This window comes from Priapulus caudatus, unplaced genomic scaffold (genome assembly GCF_000485595.1).
Source record: "Priapulus caudatus unplaced genomic scaffold, Priapulus_caudatus-5.0.1 Scaffold1969, whole genome shotgun sequence".
Lineage (NCBI taxonomy): Eukaryota > Metazoa > Priapulida > Priapulimorpha > Priapulimorphida > Priapulidae > Priapulus > Priapulus caudatus.
This window is the reverse complement of record NW_014579030.1, coordinates 1-23,114: the sequence shown is the minus strand read 5'-3', so window position 1 is coordinate 23,114 and position 23,114 is coordinate 1. Positions and strand designations below refer to the sequence as shown.

The window sequence follows — 23,114 nt, the reverse complement described above, 5'->3', positions numbered from 1 at the left end:
ATTTCCCCGCGAGCATGGCAGCCGCACACCAGCACCTGTTAACATTCGGCTTCTTGAAAAGCTGCCGCTGCTAGTATGCGGCTGCCACGCTGGCGGGGAAATCCGCGTACTATGAACGTAATAATCACGGACTCTCGAGATTAGATAATTGTTAATAGGCAGTCCGTGGTTCTCACGTTCTCACATTTTGCACCATTTACGTGTTTAGTCCGTTTTTTATCCGTTTATTTCAGTTAGTAGTGTTAACCACTTAAATATGCTAAAGACAAATTTTTTTCAGTTTTATGTGGCAACTATGGAAAAAATTTATCTCACTACTTTTACTGTACACTGAATTGATTAGTACAGGAAATAGCATAAATGTTTCATATATGATAAATTGACGACAACAGAACATACAAATTCAGTGATCCATAATTTCATTTATTAATTATATTACATAAATAATATTAACAATTTTCAACAAGTATTTCATATGTATACAGACACTTGCATACACTTGCATATGCGCACGGACTAAACGGGTATTGTAGTAAATCAATATTACAGTAATACGTTTTGTAATAATTTTGTACTTCATTCAAAAACCATGTGATTAACATGATTGCTGTACCTCATGCACAAACTCCACGACAGATGGCGCTCTCGCTCTGGCTCAATTCACCACTGCCACAAGTAGATTTCCGTGAGAACTTAGAACTAACGCTTTTTTACCACAAGTTTTACAGCGGCCAGGTTACTCGTATCCTATGTAATAAGATTTGTACTAATAAAAGTTGCAAAGATATTAAAAATCTGACCATTATTTTATGAAAAATTTCCGAGGGGGGAGGGGCGGGTGGAGGGGGCTCTAATAGCAAAAGCAGTTCAGTCCTTTGTTAACGGTCAACAAATCCATGTTTAACCCTACTCTTGAGGGTCAAAAGGTTATCAGACACTTACTCTTTGCACATCAGCGGAAAGTAGATTTCATGGTCCTTTCAATAAAGTGATAAAAACGGTTGGTCAGCGCTGAAACAAAAAAGTTTTGCACGCTGTCCGTTAGACCATGTCCTCAGAAAATGTCTGATATCTGACCTTTCCCCCACTGCCCTTTGACCTCCAATTTTGCACTGGTGATGGGTTTCCTCGGGTTTCCTCCCCATCACACTATATACTTCGAATATTAAGAGCGTAGGTCGAGCCATTGGCATTGAGATTTGTGCCGCAATTCCGTATTTCCTCCTATACCTTAAGTTAAGGTAGTGTAAGGGGGAAATATTCCCCCTCCATTGACACATCTGGACCTTAGACCCCCCCAAATTTGACATCCCGAGTCCTTTTCGCGATCCCCCCCCCCCGACGTACCCTGCCCAACTGTTGACGGACGCACGGACGGACAATCATGCGATTAGACTACAAGCTGCATCTGACTTCGTCAGCTGAGCTAAAAAAAATAGTGCGCGGATTGTGCGTCCATTTACCTCTTTCAAATCATACGCTGTTTACGAATCGCCATTCGCTGGATTTCCCCAGAGCTCCGCCCACTTTAAAAATAGTGCTAGCCTTGCGGCAGTGGTATCCTGAGTTGTACGAAGCAAGGAGCTAAATATAACAAGGAGAGGAAGCGCCGCCATATCTGGCCCAAATTTGGGTTCGGCAGAGACCCTAGAACAGATTAGTGTCCTATTCAGGCTATTGTCTCTGGGTTCAGTCTGCACAGCTGTTTCAGCTGATTATTGTCCATAGATGGTGCCCTTGAGGCGAAAAGCACACAGCCAATCCGCTTCTTCTCCTTGTTATATTTAGCTCCTTGGTACGAAGAGGGCACTGCATGCAGTTTGTATCAATTTCATTCACTGCAACCACAATGCGTACGACTTTACCCACAATATCATTTTTACAGTTTAAAAGGCATCGTGTATTTTAAACGCTGTGGCTATATGCCCGGCAGCCGGCACCCTAACCCTCCTGTTTACTTGAGAAATCACCGAAAATAAAAAAATGCCGGGCATTTAGGAAATCGAAGACCGTGCCCGGCAGCCGTCGGATATTTTCTAAGTGTCGATTGCGAGTTCGTTCGCTCAGTGATCCGAAGCTAGGAGAATTGGGCTAGTTCGAATATACAGCTCTAACGAAAATCGCTTGACATTTCTAAACAAATGTAGAATACTTTGGATCACGTAGTACACTGTTTACTTGAGAAATCAACGAAAATTAAAAACTGCCGGGCATTTAGGAAATCGAAGACTGTGCCCGGCTGCCAGGCATATAGCCACTTCGTATTTTAAATGGATAGAAAAATAATCTTTCTATCTCACGTATGTAATTGATGATATAATATGTATTTTGCAATCGTGACTTCAACACAACTGGCATTTACACATTTCCCTGATTGCCATTCACTCACATGTACAGTAGCAGTAAACAATTATTTGACAAATAAGAATCCACACGTGATCACCTCTCATCACCATGTGATTAAAGCTGGCTGGTACAGGGCATCAACAATGTCTTGTTACCTCTACACTTGATCATCCAAATACTTGCCTACGTCATAGTTTATATTTTGTAAAAATTTAAAAGTAAAAGCATGCTCATATATATATATATATACTCGCATATAGATATGTTCACAGTGAAACTGTATTGACATTGTATTGGGAATATTTGTGCCAGCACCCACCACATTGTTAGCTAGCATGATAAAAAGCAATGTAATCATTTTAACAAGGGATAGTACGATGGAAAGTGGCTTTTTTGCATATATATGCAAGGTGTGATGCCATTTCACATGTTTACATTTTACTATTAGGCCAAACAAAGTTACAGGTTTGCTTCCAGTCACATTGAAATAAAAGTTACGGTAGGGTAGTAGGCCCTTGCTTTTTGGAATTGGCAAAACACTGAAATGGCCAAATGGACAATCAAGTATAAATAAAACAGACTTGTACCATGAAAGATTAAATTAACTTTCAACTATGGAACACAGTAAACACACATAATACTGTCAAACTTGGCAACTATGAAAAATAATGCCACAACGTTGACACCCATTGCACAACTAAAACACGCATGCATGCATGCATGAATATGCACGTACACACACAAATACACAAACGCAATTTTTATAACAGAATGGAGTTTTCAAACTATTTTTATTCTGCTTTGCATGCATCTGTTCAGAGTGGACACTAGACCCTGCTCCACTCACAAGCTCACTACCTGGTGGTACAAGTGGATCCACAGCCCTGTCTATTATCCAAGAGAAAAAGGAATCGGAAAGGAAGAAAGGAATGGAAAGGAAGATATGTGATCATTGTATTGTAACATCCGAGGTGTTACAATGGGTACCCAACACACCATGGGTGCTCTAAGCCTGATTTTTTTATGCAATAAAAATGCTAAGGTCGCCAGGATATTCTAGGGTAACTCAAGTACTAGGAAGCACAAAAATTTGTTGGGGTTAGCAACATACTACTACATTATTATTGCATGTACGGTGGTTGAATAACGCAATAATGCCCCCTTAAAAAATCCCATATATTAATATGATTTATTATACAGCACTAGTCTCTACTATCGCACAAATTTACAAAATATAAAATATTTGAAAAAGAATTACAGGAAGTATTAACATAGCGCATAAGACATTGTGATAACTCTTTTCAAGACCTGCTCGGTCACATCACATGATTGCTTGTACTCTGGCTATACATCAAGAAGACTAATGTTAATCCTAACAGGGTTCTCCCCAGGTCATACATACATGCTGGGTCCAACATGCCTTCAAAGCTAAAGCTAGTTTGCAACATCCCATAAATCCTCCAACATGCCTTTACAGTCTAATCGACATGCTTTCATTTCTAACTGTGTTTACGTTTGACAATTCCAATGCAGTCATACTGTTTTTACAGCTTGATGTATACCTATATGCACTGATCGAGTTTACCTGCGCAGTGGAGGCGCGTACAGCACACGCAATTGACTCCGATTAGCAATCGGGGATGAATTGCCTGATTGACTAACCTGTCTTCTGAAGTTCCTGAGGAGAACCCTGCCTAATATGACTGATACAGGACTGCATCCAAACATCACCCTAGCTGCACATGGTAAACTCCAAGTAAGGTAACTCCAGGTTGTGTGACATCAGCGTACCAGGTCGCGTAAGGTCAACATACCATGCAGGTCACATAAGGTCAACATACCATGCAGGTCACGTAAGGTCAACATACCATGCAGGTCACATAAGGTCAACATACCATGCAGGTCACGTAAGGTCAACATACCATGCAGGTCAAGTAAAGTCAGCGCACGACGGCATCCGCCGGATCGCGGTATTCGCCCAGCGTCGGCTGCGCCATCTTCAGCCGCTCGTACACGTTCTCGGATGCACACGTCGCCGCCAGCGGCGCCCTCTCCAGGATGTCGAGCCTGTCATATTCGTCCACCTCGTCCCGCTTCTGAGCCAGTGGCGCCCTCTCCTGGTGTAAGTCGAGGCTGTCGTAGTCACGAAGCTGCTCTTGCTGCAGCGCCATCCTCCGGAGTAATGATTCAGTCTTCTTTGGTGGCTTCATGGGAGGCAGGGGCTTACCGTTCACACATGGACCGCTCGTTGTCACGCATCTGTTCGGATGGCTGCCCGCGTCTTGCTGCTGCCTCGCTCTCTGAGCGTTGCTTTCTGCGGTGGCCGCCACTTGCTGTGACAGCACTCTCGCTATCTGTTTCACCTGCCAAAGTGATCATACATATGAGCGCATGCGTTTCATTGAGAAGCCTAAATCGCCTCAGGACAGGGTTTGGTCGATGTAGGGCACTCATGCAGAAATAGGGATACACTGAAGATGGCCCAATCGAATGCGACTGCGGGGAGGACCAGACTATGGGACATCTCCTGAAATGCCCCCTATTGCCAGAGCCATGTAGCCCTGGAGACCTTGAGGCTTTCAACCACCGTGCCAAGTCGTGTGTGCTGCAGTGGCTGGCCCGAGTGTAGTGTAGTGACCCAAGACGAAGAAGATTGAGAAGCATGATATTTTTTATGAACATGGTAAGAACAAAATTTGCCGTCATCACCATCGTGATGGATTTTTTTGCAAAAGTTGTCAGCCTTATTAGCATTGCCAGTAACAGCAGCATACCAGTTAGTGCTTCCCTATGATAATGTGGAAATATCGCTTGTCTTTGCACTTGATCACAAATAATCCACACATAAAAACTACTTGTTTCATACCTGCACAGATTCAAATTGTGCATTGAAAGATTAGTTAACGATTGAAGCATAATAGTTCTATTTCACTATGAATACAAACCCTGGACTCTGGCACAGACGGTCGGTCTCCATTCAGAACAACACGGTCATTGCAAGAGTCATCTCTCCCTTGATGTTTCCACGCATCTGCTGGCCCATCAAGACGGTCGATAGTGTATGCATACTGGTCATTACTACCCTCCTCAAAATGTTTTATTAAACCTGCAAGAAAGGCCACCTGCTAACATACCTTCACAGATACATTTGAAAAACTCATGCTGCCTATGTCAACGCAATAGCATCCCAATGCATAAACACATGGGTCTACGCGGGTAGTTACGGCTCCAAATAGACTATATGCAGTCCTTGTGTTTTGGAAAAGGCAGGCAAGTGAAAAATCGCACACCTTGGCTCACCGAGGTGTGTGGTTTGCATCGGAGTGCCCACAGGGCACGAGGCAAACTAGGGGGGTTCGGGGGCATGCCCCCAGAAAAAAAATTTGAAAACTAGACCTCATGAAATGCCATTTCCAGCATTTTGAGATAAAAATTAGCTCTGCATAAAAATTGCTCTTAATTTTGACATTGTTTATGTGATTTTTTTTTCATCTAACAAAATACCAGTTCTTGAACATGTGCATAACTTGAATCACACATTTAGCATATTTAGTCAAAAAGAAACAACACTCAATTTTTCAAAGCAGACTATTAAAACTTTATCTAAAAATACAACCAATCACATTCGTCGTTCTAGAGCGCTTTGCGACTGTCGTTATAAACATGTGAACCGACTTCCGGCAATGTCCGTGATGTTTACAACCGTTTGCGTTTATCTTCGAGTTTATAAGTGGAATTAATGAAAAATAAAACATGAAAAATAAAACACACAAAAAAGGAAAAAAAAGGTGAGCGTTTTGATAATGCTTAGATGCGCGTTTTTTCGCACTTCTCCTGATCAATCGAGGCGATCGCGCACCTTAAAACACAAGGTCTGACTATGTAGGCGACTTTAAACACAGCATGTGCACATACCTGGCGGAGACTCGTCCGGTTCATCGTATATATGACTGTCGTCACCGCTCTCGGCATGTGACGTGCCAGTGTGTGACATCTCGGTGTGTGACATCATCGTGGGAGACATCCCACTGACTATTAGCTCACATGCTTGGTATCCCTTTGAACCTACAGGGATCTTGTCAACATCGTCATAGTCCGGCATGACCTTCGCTCCCAAAATTCTATCCGATGAGAGAGAGTGAGAAAAAACAATGGCATATTTTAGAATTATTAATACATTAATAAATTTTCGAGTTATTAGAAATTGTGTGAAATTTATCATTCTTCAACCATCCTGTTGGGTGGGAAGGTCTTGCCAACTTCAATCTGCACATACCAAAAAAATAGGGCATTACTTTTTTAATAAGAAAATGCTTCCAGAAAACCCTCGTGAAATGTGTTATATGTTTACTACCCAGACAGCATGCATAACACTGGTTAGAAGCGACTCATGAATTCACAAACAAATAATACATAACAACTTTTCTGATTGACTTCGCTTATCTTGCAATTTGAATAGGTAGAATTGACAAGCTACTAGTACTAGTCAAACACTTTGCAACAAACCTTGGCTCACGAGCCGAGATCAAAGTTGATTGACTGAGCGGGGGAAGCTCTGCCTGGTTGACACCTAGGTTCGACTCCTGCAGATTGCTCATCCTAGATTTAGTTCTCAGCAACTGCAAGCACAAATAACCCGCTGCATCTAGAATGTATACAAACACACAATGCAACTTCCATGCTAGATACTATTAACCTGACCAAGTGGAAGAATCTGCAGTTATGGACCTAAGACGTGGGAAGTGTTTCATTCTGAAACCTTATCTATGATAACTGATTGTGCGAAGTTGTTGAAAGAAACCATGTAAACTGTTGATGGGAATACCATTTTCTAAAATATGTAAGAAATTCAATGTATTTTTATACTCAGTGTCCTCTAGAGTAATTACTTTTCTGGGTTTTCACTTTGTGTCAACTGAATAATTATCATGTGCTGCAGCATCTGTATACTTCTGGATATTTGCCCCATATCACTGTTATACAGGAATTCCCAGTCACCAAATCTAACTACTAGTACTACATGGTGTCAGCAAATGCAGTATCACTATATTGAAACCTATATGCTAAATATTCTTGAAAATGGTTTCCAACAATGCACATACTTCTCTGTACTGTTTGCTATACAAACGTTAAATTTCCTCACATTGAAGATGGATTCTTCCTGCCCATGGTCCGTGGCAAATGCAAAGACTCCCTGGCCAGATTCACACCGTCTGCCCGCTTCAAAATTAAATGATCCCTTCAGCTTGCCATATTTCCGTATCAACCTGAAACATGCAGTTATGCTTACTATTTATGCTTACTAGTTAATAGCGCCTATGCGATTATATTCTACTTAACATTGATTGGACGATATGCAGTGTTTTGGTCCTGTTGGGAATTCAGAATCAGACGGCCGCCATGATAGAAGTTCAGAAGTATATGTTTGCAGTTAATTCATTGCAATGCACTTAAAATGATGTAATCTCTAGACGGAGTATGCAGGGACTCGTTTTGTCCTTGAATAATGTATTCTATAAATACCAGAAATAGTTGTACTTAGAGTACTTCAGTATTGGTAGTTCAGTATAGCGCATTCATTATTTCAGTACATCAGTATTTCATCATAGTATTCAGTATTTCATTATAGAATTCTTAATCGTTTTTTTTTTTACTTCACAACAACCCTCAGCCCACATGAATGAACACAAAAGGGTCGCAGAGAGTGAACCGGATCAGTGAATAACACAAAGCACTCACTTGTAAGGCCACACCAGGATGACATCGCACTTAAAGGGACGTCTCATGGTCACTCTGTCCGAAAGAACTTGCAATAGGTAGGTTCCATGCAGGCCACAACGTTTCGAAGCCTCGCTGTTCAGCATCTCCACCATAAACTCATCGACTGCATAGGACCGCTGACTCGTACATGTATCTATGTAAGAGTAAAAGTAAGTGGTTGTAATGTAAGTAAGTAGGTGTAATAACTGTAAATAAGTTTTTAAAGGGATCTCGTTCTACATTAAGAAGGCCCTGTGCAACACAATTCAGGAGTTATGGTTCTGAATCCCTGAATGGTGAACCATAACTTGGGCTGCCAGTCCATTTGAAGTAGACTAACAAAGGTCTACATGCAGTGACTGTCCAAAGTTTTCCATATGGACCAACCGTGACGGAGACTATGAATCATCGAGCTAGCTTTTAGGCTAAAATTTTGAGTCACAGCCAAAAACGTTCACAGATTAACATCTTACGTCTTAACATGTGCACGTGTGTCAATGGGGCTGTACATCACAGTATGTGTTTAATGATGACACACGCATTGTAACTGCAATATGTCCGGGTATGCCCCCCCAAATGTGTACAGCAAACTCCTACAAATCGTTTTACATACACAGCGTACGTGAAAAAAACTATTTCATATGCTACGTGGCCCATTCAGGAAATCACGTGCTGTCTCTGCAGTACACATCCCCCCTAGCTGTGCTAGTGGCTTGTTGGCTGCACGCACAAAATTTTGGGAATTCTAGCTGGCACTAATGAATTTATAATGGTCTTCTAGAATTGGAACTCATCCCTGCCATACAGGTACCTGGATGGTTTAATCCCATGTATATCAGTTCAAAATGAATGCAGAAAACTTATTCTAAATGCCATCATGTGAAAACAAAGTAGGTATGACATTTAATAAACAAAAAATATGTCACAAGAATAGTATTCTAATGTCATTTGTTTTTGTCAATGAAACAACACAAGTCGTTGCAGACCGGGGTAATACCATTTTAATATTATTTCAACCAACTGCTGGTCTGATTGCATAGTGCTTGAACACTGGCTAAATAACTAAATATAGCATTTACCTGATTAGATGTAGATTTCTAGCAGATTTAGTAGACTAGTATATTTTCTGTATGCTGACCCATCAAAATTGTTCAGATTTATTTCTAAAAAACTTGTTCTATATCCAGAGGATTTCTGTCTAGCTGTGGTGGTGGTAAAGACACACTAAAGACAAGCATGCACTCGATGAGTTTTGTAACCTACTTAGCATGCAATTATTTGCACTAAATTGACCTGAATTTATCAAAATTATGCACTCTAAAAACGTGTTAATGGCAACTCACATATCTAATTGCCTAATTACAACACTAGGCATATTTCTACTCACCTAGGTGGGGTGAGTAGTACTATCAGTACCTACAATTTCATTTGGTCGGATTACTTATACTGCACCATGTGAGCAAAACTACAGATTGCATACTTAAACATGGATCGCTTTTCTGCTAGTGTTGTAATCTATCCAAATTTAAGGATTTACAACTGTGTATTCGTAATTACATAAACCTACACACATAGCAATTTGATTCTCAATCGTCAATATCATCATAATTATGCATCCAATTAAATAGCCAGCACCACAATATTATCTGGGAAATAACCCTGAATTACCAGTAGCAGTAACGTTATAAATCTTTGTAAATAGTATATAATATGTTAACCACTTACTCGCACGGCACGCACGCACGCTCTCACGCTCACTCACTCACTCACTCCCTTACTCACTCACTCACTCACTCACTCACTCAAACACCCACCCACACACGCTCGCTCATCCGCCCGCCCGCCCACACGCGCGCACACACACACATGCGCGCACACACACACATGCACGCACGCACGCACGCGAGCACAACCCCACTTACTATAATTAACGTTTCCTCACGTCAGTGAAACACTGGAATTTTTGTCTTAAATTTGTTTGTGCAATAACATCTCCTTATGTTACGATTTTTTACTTTATAAAACACATGAATCAGGCCAACCAAAAATATCATTTTAAATTGACGGTTTAAACCGCACGGATTGGCCCAAATAACAGTTGTCACTTACAAGACAAGGCAGGCAAAATTATACTTATCAACTCATTAACGCGTTAAATAATCTAGGGCACGGTTTGCTTCCACCAGAAACTCCCTGGCAGCCACGTATAACTATAGTCGCAATACATAAGTTGCATGACAAGCCAATGATCATGATAATCTGGATTTGCGAGGCTCTCCCACAATGCTGGCGCACCTAAGCCATTGTTTGCATGCTTCCGCTTCCAACGATGCATGAGCACTTCCTTATCATTACTATTTTACTCACGTCACTCATGTTTACGCATCATTTTCAAGGTTTAATCCCCGGGAATTAACAAGATTTAATTGACTCAACAAAAAATGTTTTTCCGAGTTGTAGGAAAACCTTGGATAATCCTTGGTCGCGTTTTGATCCGATGGGATACGCATGAATAAAAACTGACAATGCAAACTGCTCTCCTGAAAACTTGCATGTACGAGTGCAATGAGGGCATTCTCAACGCATCGAGGAATCTTGGCTGTGAAAACCAACATGCGTGAAACTCTTCTGTAGAGTTCATACCCAATGTAAAATTGTGTAGATTTACTTGTTTAACTGAAGGGTTCAACCTAAACAAGCATATATCGAAATATGTAAACACCATTATATGTTGTAGTTATATTGGTAGTTATGGTAATAGTAATGAAATGGTAACGGTTGTAGTCACAGTTGTAGGTGTAGTTGTAGTTGCAGTTGCAGATGCATTTGCAGTTACAATTACAGTTACAGATACAGCAGATCATACAGGTAAGGTTAGTTACAGTTATATTTACATGTACGGTTACAGCATGAACATATATATGTATGTCATGAGACAGATGTCATATACATATGTTCATGGTTATAGTCATATTCAAAGTTATGGTTATAGACACAAATTTTGAAGTGGAATCAGAAGTCATCAAAATGCTTTTTTTTTAAATATTTGTGGCAAAAAATCTTGGATACAATAGCATCAAAATATTGACCCCTACTAACCAAATTGCTGTCACCATGTAGCCTGCCTTAGAGTAAACTAACAGCACACTCACATACAGAGACTGTTGAGAACCGTACACTCAAAATACCTGCACTCTGTTACGATTATAGGGATTTGCACAAAATCCCATTATTACCAGCATTAAAAACGTGTTTTACCTGTAACTGTGTCTATTCAACACATTTAGATGCATGAACAATGCGATCTTTGTGATCTTATGAATGGGCAATCACAACTACGTATTCAACATGTCAGCAGATTTAAACTGCCCACGCTGAAGACAAAGTGAGGGCAGGAGAAATCGAACAGAGGTCACAACAAGTGTCTATAGCCAATAGGGGGAAATTTTAACAGTCACACGGAGTAGAGAGAGCTTTCTCTTGACGGTCAAAACGTTTCCAGACGGCTATTAAGGCCATGCACATCAATCGAAAGCACATTTCACACTCTTTTGACTGAGTAACAAAAAATAACAGGACAAGGCTAAAAAAAACAAGCCATGTCCAGAAAAATTGCTCCAATTTGTAGGTCATTTCCTTCCCGGGATACTGTGAATACTGGAAGGGGCCAATGACACCAGCAACTATATCGTGTGTGTGTGCGTGTATAGTCTTCACTTAATGTATTTACAATGATGAACGAACTGCAAAATAACCGAACTGAGCACAAACAAAACGCTTTCTACATGAGAACAATAACATAATCGACTCCATAAAACTAACACAATCGATATGTTGGGAATACACATCAGGAAGCATAAAAGAAAAGTAGGCCAGAGATAACAACCAATAAGTTCTTCCTGCCCACGTACACAAAAGTTTGACTGCAAATCCTAACTGACTTGATATTACATTATATATACTAAATAGCAAGTGACATTATATAGTATTAGAACATTAATACTGTGGCTGGGATCCATCAATAAACCAGATGATGGAGATGGAGTTGGCAAAATCAGTAACACGCATGCACGCACGCACGCACGCATGCACGCACGCACGCACACACACACGCATACATACATACACACACATATATACACACATAAAATGTATTTACACACACACACACACACACACACATATATATATATATATATATATATACATATATATATATATCACTTACCTGAGAATAAATCTTTGGAAATGAATTCAAGAGAGTCACTGTCATCATCCCCTTGATCAAAATCATCACTGTAATCGGTCGAGTACCAACTGCTTCCAAACAGCACCTGAATGTATATATGGTTAAGGTATATGGTAAGCGTGAATAAAAATAAGTGGCATCGTGGGGAGGGCTATTCGTTGGGTTTAAGCCCACACCACACTAAACAATTTTTGTTGCTTGCTGCAGTGATTGGCAAAGTTTTTAACTGCCAGTGATAATATTAGACATGTGAGATAGTGTCGGTCATACCACTCATCAGAAGAGTCGACACACTACAGAATAATTTTTTAGTATATTGCCAATCTCTGTGACAAGCAATGAAGATTATCTGGAGTGACAAATGGCTTCATGTGAAACTACATGTACTGTGCCCAGATAGAGAAACATTGTGTCTTCTAGACTACAATAAAACAAAATAGGTGTGACTATTTATCATCATTTACGGATGAAATCCGGAAAGAATACTGACACCATACCTATAAACTGGTATATAGCTAATACCATGAAGTGGTATACATTGAACTAAATAATGAATTGATTCAACATATTTGTTCATAATAATACTGACTATAAGTGTACCAATTTTAGTGCGTCTATCCTGCAATCAACTCTCGCAACGCAAACAAGTACTACAATAACCTATATATGCATGTGCTCATTTACAGCTCTACAAAGATAGCAGTCTCCTAGTAATTACTACGTTCCAGAGAGACATGATACAAGATTGCGTGGCACAGTTTTGCTGTGGATCCTGAGCGTTGCGCGCAGATGAGACGCGCAGTTCCGCGGGATATCATATGCGAACGCGACCGCGGGGATGTTCAAGTATGAAGTGCTGTCCGCAGTGGAGACATGCGCCAAATTCGAGGCCCGGCGCACGTCTCCACAGCGGTCAGCGGATGGTCTGTAGTTTTAGAAGATAACAATGAAGACTTTGTTCTAAATAAGAATTATCGGCGGCTAAATAAGAGCAATATACACACCTTTCAATTTTTTGACTAGTCAGTCAAAGGGCTTTTTGGGGGTACATTATGCAAAGCTTCCAATTGAAATGGCCCATGAAATTGTCAAGTGGAATTGTGTTTTTCGGAACCCAAAAGAAAATGTCTCCCTCTTACATGCACCCCTCCCTGATCAATCACGCATTCAGGCGTAAACAATAACAGAGATGAAATTGTGTTGAGTTTGTGGCGCTTGACGCACGTGCATTGACGTACAAGACTGTTAAAAGCACAGGCACTTGGAACGTCTCAATAAAAATAAATATTCACACAATGTTTTGCAATGATCCACTGCCTGTGTGCAAAATAGGTGAACGTATGTGAAACATATACGGTTAGTACTTACTGTGACATATCCATAACTAACTGACACCACTAAATTGGTAAAATGTTCCACGCACCTTGAGAAATTCTAAGAAATTACGAGGTTATCATCGCAGAACTCCCGACACCGCCCATCCTGATGTCACAAAGCTATATATGTAAACAAACAGGCGTGTTGCGAGGTGCCTGCCTCCGATATGCATTTCGAGGCCCGCTAAGCCAAGCATAAAGCGCGCTGGCAAGACGTCACACACACAGCTACGTTCATTGGCTAAAACAATCGAGTAGCGCGGTCAGAGATTTTCGGAATTCTTGAATTTCAAGAAAAACTTCAATGTTCAATGAATACTCGTTCACTTCCGAAAGCGGGTAAAAATGCCGAATTTTTCCACTTCGATGCAAAATGCATCGGCCGGGCCTTTCATTATTTACGAAAAGCAAACAGTCTCGCCAAACAGCTACACACAGTAACGGGTCACGTCGTTGATGCCCCATTCAGTCCATCAACGAAGAAGGCGAGGCTTATTCTGATTACGGAGATGCAAAAATGCAACAGGACATAGCGCAGTGCGCCAAACAGCGTGTTATTTCGTTTTTATTTCGTTTTCATTTCGTTTATATTTTCGTTTTTGTGCCAAACTCTATCGTAGGAAACCGTTCTAGCCTAGCAGAATGCCCTAATTCGTGAGATCGGCGATTTGGTACTAATATGGGTCCTGCCTTAAAAATATATCAACACGGGTGCGGCGTAGGCTGTGATTGGAAGACACAAAGTGTCAATCCTCGGCGCACCTCGGCATCATGGCCGCATCACGTCTAGGACTGCAATCATTTACACTGCACACCACCTGCATGCCTGCCGCATCCCTACACATACCTTCTGCAGTCTGGGGAGCCACGACCTGAGTTCCCGCATGTTCTCCGTCGAGAACTGGTGCACCTTAGCACCTGTGGCAATCTCAAACACAAACTCCTGCGTCTTGTGTGGCACCTCGACGACCTTCACGCAATCCGCGAGTGGAATCAGCTTCCGTGTCGTCGGGCTTCCGTAGAACTGATCCTCCGAATCGGAATATTCGAGCCTCGGACGTCCATGGTCGCTCGCCACGAATAGTCCATAGTATCGTTTCATCCATGTTCGCTACAGTACACAAAGTGGCCAATATTCACACACGAGCGCATTTACGAAGTAAACTCTCATAACACACGCGCTTGTATTAGAGACACGTATATATATATGCAGTTTTATTTATGGCAAAATAAACAAGAAATAAACACGATACAATAATAAATAGGTTATTCAGAGTACCACCATACCCCGTATCATTAGTAACACTCTAGTTAGAGTAAACTGTAATTACGCTACAAAATTGCTTCCCAAAATACATACAACAATGATACACTACGAGACATCGCCGCACTTACTGATTATGATACCTAATAGCTGCAGGAGTGTCATAATATAGACCTTCTCATAATATTCTCACTTTCAATATTAGTTATTGTAATCGATTAGTAAAGCTCCCATTACAGCACTGATTACTGCTGTCAGGAAAATAGTTTTACTTTTTTAGGGCAAGCAGGTTCATACACCTGAGGCAAAGCTTTTTTCTGGTTTTCCATTTCTATTTTACCATGACCATGAGATCTTACCCTGACACAATCTTTGTGCCATGTGCTTCCCAACCAACGATTAACAAACAAACATTTATTTGCATAAAGAAAATGTTAATGCATCCTAGACAAGATAGACATATTATTAATATTTTCTAGAACCAAAAAATAATAACACCCAATTTTATAGCAATTTCTAGAACAATGACATGACTTAAAATGTAAAGAGACTTTCCCAGTTTTCCAGGACCTATACGAACCCTGGCGAGGCAAATGTTACTGCAGGTTTAATCAGATGGTTTAGGGTAGTGACACCACTTGGCAGAGCATGAAGCCATAGGCCTACATTTCTGTTATAGAAAGGCCCCACAGCAACACTTTTTTAAGTAGGACAGGGGGCAATGTACAAGACATAAGAATTGGAATTCATGTAACGGGAATGAAAGCAACTAAGGTAGCCTGGCAGCCACTGTTTATATTCACAAGTGCACATCATTCAACCAACTTACACTACAGTAAGTAATGAGAGGAACCATGGCACTTGTCAGCTGTGATGTGGTGAAATGTGAATGCTGTGGTGTGTATTCAATTTGGGAACTATTTCTACATCATTAGATGTTACAGCACTTACCTTTAAAATACCTGTGATTCTATGCTGGGGGCTATACAGGAAGCCAGACTTTACTGGTAACTCATCTGCTATCATACTCATTTTCTGAAGAAAAACAAGTATACCATATATATAAAGAGAGAGAGAGAGAGAGAGAGAGAGAGAGAGAGAGAGAGAGAGGGGGGAGAGAGAGAGAGAGAGAGAGAGAGAGAGAGAGAGAGAAGAAGAGAGAGAGAGAGAGAGAGAGAGAGAAGCGAGGAGAGAGCAGAGAGAGAAGAGGAGATACATTTAAAAGTGAGAGACAAACAACATGTGATGTATAATTAATTATATTTCGTAAGTAATATGAATGATTCCATAAATATCAAGGAGTTAATATAAGGCAAATTTGTAAGATAAAATTTAATAATAATCTGTACATTAATTTTTGTAAATTAATTTTGTAATTGTTAAGTAATATTTGTAAGATAATTTGTAAGGATAATATTAATAATTAGAATCAGAGTGTCATAATATCAGAGCGTATATAAGAAGGAGAGCCGTACAACGGTGAAAATGCTAGAACCCATGCCTGCACAAGTATTAGTCGCAATATTTAAAAATAAACTTTGCCCCCTCGCGTTTATTTTTGACGATTCTTTGTGGTATTATTGCATCAGCTGTCCTACATTGCTAACTATATAAAAACAAACCGCTTGGTCCCTACGATGCCTCTACGCTGCAGATAATGCAGGGTGAAAATCTGGTATTTAAGCCGAAACCGACTCGCCAGATACCGTCAGTGGCTGCAACTGTACTCCTCGCTTCTGGCGATAGCTATCGGGAAACCTAGCCTGTTTCCGTCATTCATTGACCATGAATTTATTCTTTCCTTTCTACGAGTCTTTCTTTCGCATTTCCAGTAACTCCACAAAAACGTTTCGTTACTTTTATCGCCATGGTGATGACCGCCGCCCCTTACGCCTGCGGCATGTAGTCACATGCACCTGCTAGTCAATAACGTATCGAGTCAGCGCTACACAGCTCGGCCGACCGGAAGCAACATACAGTGCACAAAACGAGAGACAGTCGCCCCAGTAAAAGCTAATCTCGAGTCAGTTTTTCGGCGAAAATACCAGATTTGTCACGCCTCATTATCTCAGCGTAGAGGCATCGTCAGGGACATGCGTTTGCTTTTATATTAACAAGTAGGACAGCTGATCAATATTACTTACAAAGAATCGCCTCAAAATAAACGGGAAAAATTTATTAATTCGACTAATACCTGCCAAACATGGTTTCAGCATTTTACCGTTGTACGCTCTCCTTCTTTATACGCTCTTGATAATATCAAGAGCTAATGAATAAATATTATAGCTAATAGCAGGGTTCTCCAAGAGCACTTATACCCTGGCGACCCGCCAGGCTATCGTCGAGCTCCCGCCATTCATAAAATGCCCACCGCCCACTCTAAATATCATAGCCGCCATGGGCGTAAAAATTAAGCCTAAAAAAATGCTAAAACTAGGACCGTAAAGGCAGCCCCGCCATGCTATAATGAAAAAGCTTGGAGAACCCTGAATAGTATTTATTAGCTCTTGATAATATAGTGATATCTACGTATATCTACACTCCTGATAAGTGTATGTATAGCTATGTATATGACTCTCGCATTTGTGAACAAATTAAAAAGCACGTGCACAATATAACTATAACTAAGTTATATATAGCAATATACATAGTTCTACCCGTATACGGTGTTGCATGCCCTTCGCTTTGCCACAGGAGCAAAGCGTAATATATAATCAGGTTATCAGGAGTAGATAATAGGAAATCTATTAGGGGACCCTATTATCTATTCCTGATATAATGGACCGTAATACATGTGTGCAGTATACGTACGCATGCATAATAATATCAAGAGCTAATAATACCTAGAGTGTACAACGGAAAAACGGGAAAATAGTGCGCTATTTCACGACTACATTATTCTACTTTTGCCTGACGAGTCTAGATAATTCATGTATTGCCCATTAAGGCAGAATCTTTGGCTCTCTAAACAACGACAACCGCGTTGTCAATACGATATCCCTACGGCCGGAGATATCGCGCTTCCTAAACCTCCCCTTCCCACATGACAACGCCCCGCCCTCGGAATCCATTCTGCCAGCATCCTACACGCGGCTAAGCGTTTGCCTTTCATGATAAGTTCGGTTTTTTCCGCGATAAATATTATGCAATGGACGGTGCTCGGCTTATCATAGGTGACATGTCGCGGGGCATCGCCTATGCCCTTATCTTCCCAATTATCTTTCCTAGCACGCGCTAACGGCCGTCATGATAGGCAGCCGGCCCTCCATCAAGTTTTACAACCGCCCAGCTCAGCTACTAAGTAGTAACAGCTACCAAATTTGCCGGCATATGACAATCAATTATCACGCCTCCAAGTCCGTGACGGCGAAACCGGATAGCCAAAATCGCTTACCCGCGTGTAGGATGCTGCCAGAAGTGCATCGAGGCGCGCCGTTTTGGCATGTGCGGAGGGCAGGTTTAGGCAGCCCGATATCCGCCTTAGGAGTATCGTATTGACAAGCGGTTGTCTTGTTTTAGAGAGCAAAGAATTCTGCTTAATGCAATACCATGAAATTATTCTAGACTTGCAGGCAAAGTAGAATAATGTAGTCGTGAAATAGCACTATTTTCCCGTTTTTCCGTTGTACACTCTAGGTATTATTAGCTCTTGATAATATTAATATGCATTGTCATTGGACATCATCATGTCATTATCATTGGACATTATCACTGGACATCATCATCATATGCATTACATATGCATGCATCTGCGTAATGCTACTGAGTTTGAACTTGGAGTCCTCTAAAAACGGGTGCTTGGAACGTTTCAATAATAAAATGATGGTAAATAAAACACGAAATGTATTTACTACCAAAAGTCTGTTTCTTTACTCTCTTAATTTCGCCTATACTGATAATTTCCTGCAAATGCCGTAATTAGAAACTGTAGGATATATAATATTATTGTTGTTTGTGCACAGCCGCGTGCGTGGGGTCTACTTGTGTGTTGCAGAGCATTTGAACGACATTTAGTGATTTACATAAAAAATATCAGTAATAATACTAGGCGACAAAGAGTAGAGTCAAAAGAAACAAGACTGGTACAGTAAATACGGGTACATTTCGTGTTTATTTATGAGTATCATTGAAACGTTCCAAGTGGGGGCCGGTATGTGCCTCTAACAGTAACCCGTGCCCGTGGCGAAAAGAACGTCTACACTACCTAGTGATAAAGTTACTAGTGTAGTTACTAGTGTAGAACGGTGAAACCTGTGTGACGGATAAATAATTCACCTACCTACCTCTGAGCTTGACCTACCTCAGATTGATTACTCCAACCTCTGAGTGATGTTCCAGCAATCCATTATCTTTAGCACAAAAATTCCTTTCGCCTTCCAGTCAACTTCTGCATAGATAGTGATGTGGTACTCCGTAGGCTACTGCCTCAGACTGAGACTCAGTGCCTGATTTGTTTGCTTTGTAATCAAGTTAAATTTTATTTTGATTTCTCTGCTTCCACTTCAATTTAGTGATTTCAACTACACACCACGACGAACACGTCTGACCGTACAACTGAAAACAACAACCGTGTGTAGTCAGTTTGCGGAAGTGACTTTTACTTTACACACCTGTGGATGTGCGCAGCACAGTCCAAAGCACAGTCCGTAGCCTGCAATGCATTGTGGGATTACGGTAATAACGCGGGGCCGACGCGCTATTCAGAGCGCCGTGTTTAGTTATCCGCATCAGTTCAGTCGTATAATAGCTGGAATATGCGGCGTCTAGCCCCGTGGAAATAACTTGATAGGCGATATTCCTGGTCACACGTGGTGCGTGCTACATTTTCAGATATACATAATAACACGATGATCTAGAGCGGATCATGCATGTCATTTATTATATAGCCATGCAACGTTATGATCAAAAGGCTGTATTTACACATAGATCGACGAACCGACAAAACCATGCAAAAATGAAGAGTGCTTGTAGATATTCCCCAAAACCTGACGAAATGTTTGTGGGTGCATGGCCATCCCGGCCATGCAGTCTACAGGCACTTCAAGCGTTTCAATAAAATATAATGCTAGTGTTTGTTGCACATATAGGATTTGGACGTAATTTACAGGAAACTGTTGGCAATAATAGGTGAAAGAGAGTATAGAAACATTAAGAATTTGGTAGTAAATAGATTTCGTATTTATTTAGCATTATATTTTATTGAAACGCTTCAAGTGCCTGTGATGCAGTCGCCTGCTCCCACAGCACCAGTGGCGTCACAATGGGGTGCGAGAGATGCGCGCGGAACGCACCTGGTGACACCACGTGACCACCTGGACCACCAGGACCACCTGACACCACCTGGACGCACCTGGTGACACCATCAGAGGGCGTAACGCCAAAATGACTGTCTATAAAATTATTATTATGCAGTGTTTCAGCAGAAATGTTAATTTTTTATAAAAAAAAATATTCCTGTAGTTAGTTATAATAACAAAACCATTTTTCGTAAGCCCGGCTTACATGGACTGTATCAATATATATACCTACAAGGCTAAAACTCCATGTTAATTTACTTTACGGGAATTACGATTTACGAGTAACATTAGTACAAAAAACATTACTAAGGATTCTGTATGGCCTGGTAATGGAGAAGGTCCATACCATGGGGGTGACACCCCGAGTTACCGCACCGTGTGACACCAACCGTACGTAGGCCTATAGTCACGCCGCTACACAGCACATGGCGACACGGGTAGATGATAGAGCGCAAATTAAAGTAAAGTCGCCAGTCAAGTTAATTTAGAACAAATTGTGTTTCAGTACTCGCAGGGGCGCAAATCCAGTTTAAAAAATGAGGTGTCGGGCAGACGTGGTTAAAGAGTGTGCGAGGGAGCGATGCGACCGAGGCAGGAGGGTGTGGGGGGGTCTCCCCCTCCCACGGTAAGAACTTTTCGTATTTTTGATCTCTAAAAGGGTCATTTTTGCGCATTTTAATTGCAAGTATCAACTATTGTTTGTATCGTTTACATGCCATAAAGTAGCTCCCAGCGGGCAAAAGACGTTGAAACAACGTTGAAACAACGTCGACAATCAACGTTGAAACGACGTTGAAAAATGTCTGGATTTGCAATTTTATTCAACGTCGAAATGTCAACGTTGTTTCAACGTCGACATTTCAACGTTGCCGACGTTGTTTCAACGTTGATAGCCGACATTAAAACAGGCTAGAAATTGGCTAAAATTACGTTGTAATGCATTATGCTATATGTACACCTCGTTTATGTACATTTGTTTTATTACATTTCACCATATAATATATATTGTATTATAACGATAGATTACCTAGCTCGGATCACCTCGCAGAAACCACAGAAATATATATTACCTTTCTATTTTTTTTTCACTTAGTGTAGTAGAGACAAGCACAAAATAATAATATTATAGAAGGGGCTTATAATTATGCAGATGCACACGCATGTTCAAAAACCTGGGGGGAGGACATTTGATAGTGTGTCCCCTACCCTTCAAAAAATGAGAGGACGTACGTGTCTCCCGTGTCCCCATGACATTTGCGCCCATGAGTACTCGTGTTTTTATCTTCTATAATATGTACGGGTAATCATATGCAGGGAAGGTTTGTTACTATCACTGGTAGCAATGATGGTCGAAAGCGTAGAGTATAATATAGAACGGTTTATTCTATATATAAGTTACGATATATATATATATATATATATATATATATATATATATATATATATATATAGTACTACGTTATTATATAATATAATGCATCTGTAGAGTCGACCACACCCGACGCCCAGTGCCACAAACAGAATCAGCTTTAAAACCCGGGTCTTCCGTACCTACCTTTACTATGGAAGCTCCTCTCTCTACTAATGTTTGGGCTTCCGCCATCGCCTCTCTCCAATGGAGGCGCTCTGACTTACATATCAATTATTGACGCTTCAGAGATTTGTCAGTATTTGATTGTCCAAGAACCGCTTGAATCCTGGACAGCAAGGGTCGCCAGCTTTCTCTTGATTTATTATGCTGCATATCTTATGTATTATTTTACGGTTGGCCATCTCTATTTCCCTAAGCCTACCATCTCGAGTGAAGGATTGCGCAATAGGCAGGACGCTCTGTGCTTGCAACAAGCGTTACGCATATTCAATATGGATCATTCCTTCATCAAATTTGTGGTCGGTCGCCTGTTTTGTCTTGCTTACTTGTGTTTGTTGCCTTATTAACTAATGAGATGGCGCAGCACGATGTTAACCATTGATACGTGAAACCGTAGAGCAGAGCTAAGAACAATATAAAGAGCATATAAATCACCTTGTTATCACGTTGGTGATTTATATGCTCTGCGTAGAGTAGTGTTGTTATCCTCCATCTACGAAGAAACTAGATAATAGCTTCTCGCAGAACTCATATATAGCTTATATAACTCTATATAATAACTCTCATTCAGGTAATCCTAATAATAGCAGATACCCTATGGCCTATGCAGTTATCTAACTCATGCTCTACATTATACAACTACATCCATACGTAATCTTACTTGCTGCCACAATCACCAACTAGGTTTCTTGTGATGTATAGAAGAGAACGGCAGTGAGTCAATGATACCATATACTAAAGATATTGTTAGTCTGTGATGATACAAGACAAAAGATAAGAAATAAAATAAAATAACCATAAAATATGTCAAAGAATGACGTAAACCTGCCTGCTGACTTTCCTCCTTACAGTCCAACTACCTACAATAAAGCAATGTGATTAAACAATATCCTATTGGATTCTCAGCTAAAGAATTTTAGGAGCATTATTAGCATGACATTTAGTAACACGCTTACTAAAATATTAATACTTCATATCATAATGACGTAGAAAATAACTTACTGTATGGCATTATATATATACAATGCCATGCAATCAGCTATTTTTAAGCCATTCATGATATGAAGTATTAATATATTAATAGTTAATGTTTGTATGTATATACAATGCCAGGCAATCAGTTATTTTTAAGCAATTCACGATATGAAGTATTAATATATTAATAGTTAATGCTTATTTTAGCAAGCGTGAATTCCTGCTCCAAGATTATGGTGTACGTATATATATATAT

General features: G+C 40.6%; 1 protein-coding gene across 3 annotated transcripts; it reads right to left on the bottom strand.

Annotated features, from left to right (window-relative positions):
* Nucleotides 1-3,120: 3,120 nt before the first annotated feature.
* Nucleotides 3,121-19,628, bottom strand: LOC106817998 (docking protein 3-like). 3 transcript variants are annotated; one of them, XM_014822702.1, is made up of 10 exons: nt 19,275-19,628; nt 15,947-16,030; nt 14,579-14,842; nt 12,335-12,440; nt 8,086-8,260; nt 7,490-7,613; nt 6,853-6,965; nt 6,262-6,467; nt 5,292-5,452; nt 3,121-4,709 (listed from the first exon to the last, which is right to left on the bottom strand). In XM_014822702.1, exons 2-10 carry the CDS (start codon nt 16,025-16,027, stop codon nt 4,287-4,289), a joined length of 1,653 nt encoding a protein of 550 aa, XP_014678188.1. In that variant the 5' UTR covers nt 16,028-16,030; nt 19,275-19,628; the 3' UTR covers nt 3,121-4,286. The 3 variants fall into 3 exon arrangements, with proteins under 3 accessions (XP_014678188.1, XP_014678189.1, XP_014678187.1); XM_014822703.1 differs by having other exon boundaries at nt 19,279-19,628; XM_014822701.1 differs by having other exon boundaries at nt 19,296-19,628.
* Nucleotides 19,629-23,114: the final 3,486 nt, after the last annotated feature.

Excerpts from the sequence above, each read along its gene's own strand:
- LOC106817998 (XM_014822702.1), bottom strand. The coding sequence starts at position 16,027 with ATGAGTATGATAGCAGATGAGTTACCAGTAAAGTCTGGCTTCCTGTAT. Across the intron at positions 7,614-8,085 it reads ATCCTGGTGTGGCCTTACAA|GTTGATACGGAAATATGGCA; the intron begins GTGAGTGCTTTG and ends TGCATGTTTCAG. Across the intron at positions 5,453-6,261 it reads ACCGGACGAGTCTCCGCCAG|GTTTAATAAAACATTTTGAG; the intron begins GTATGTGCACAT and ends CCTTTCTTGCAG.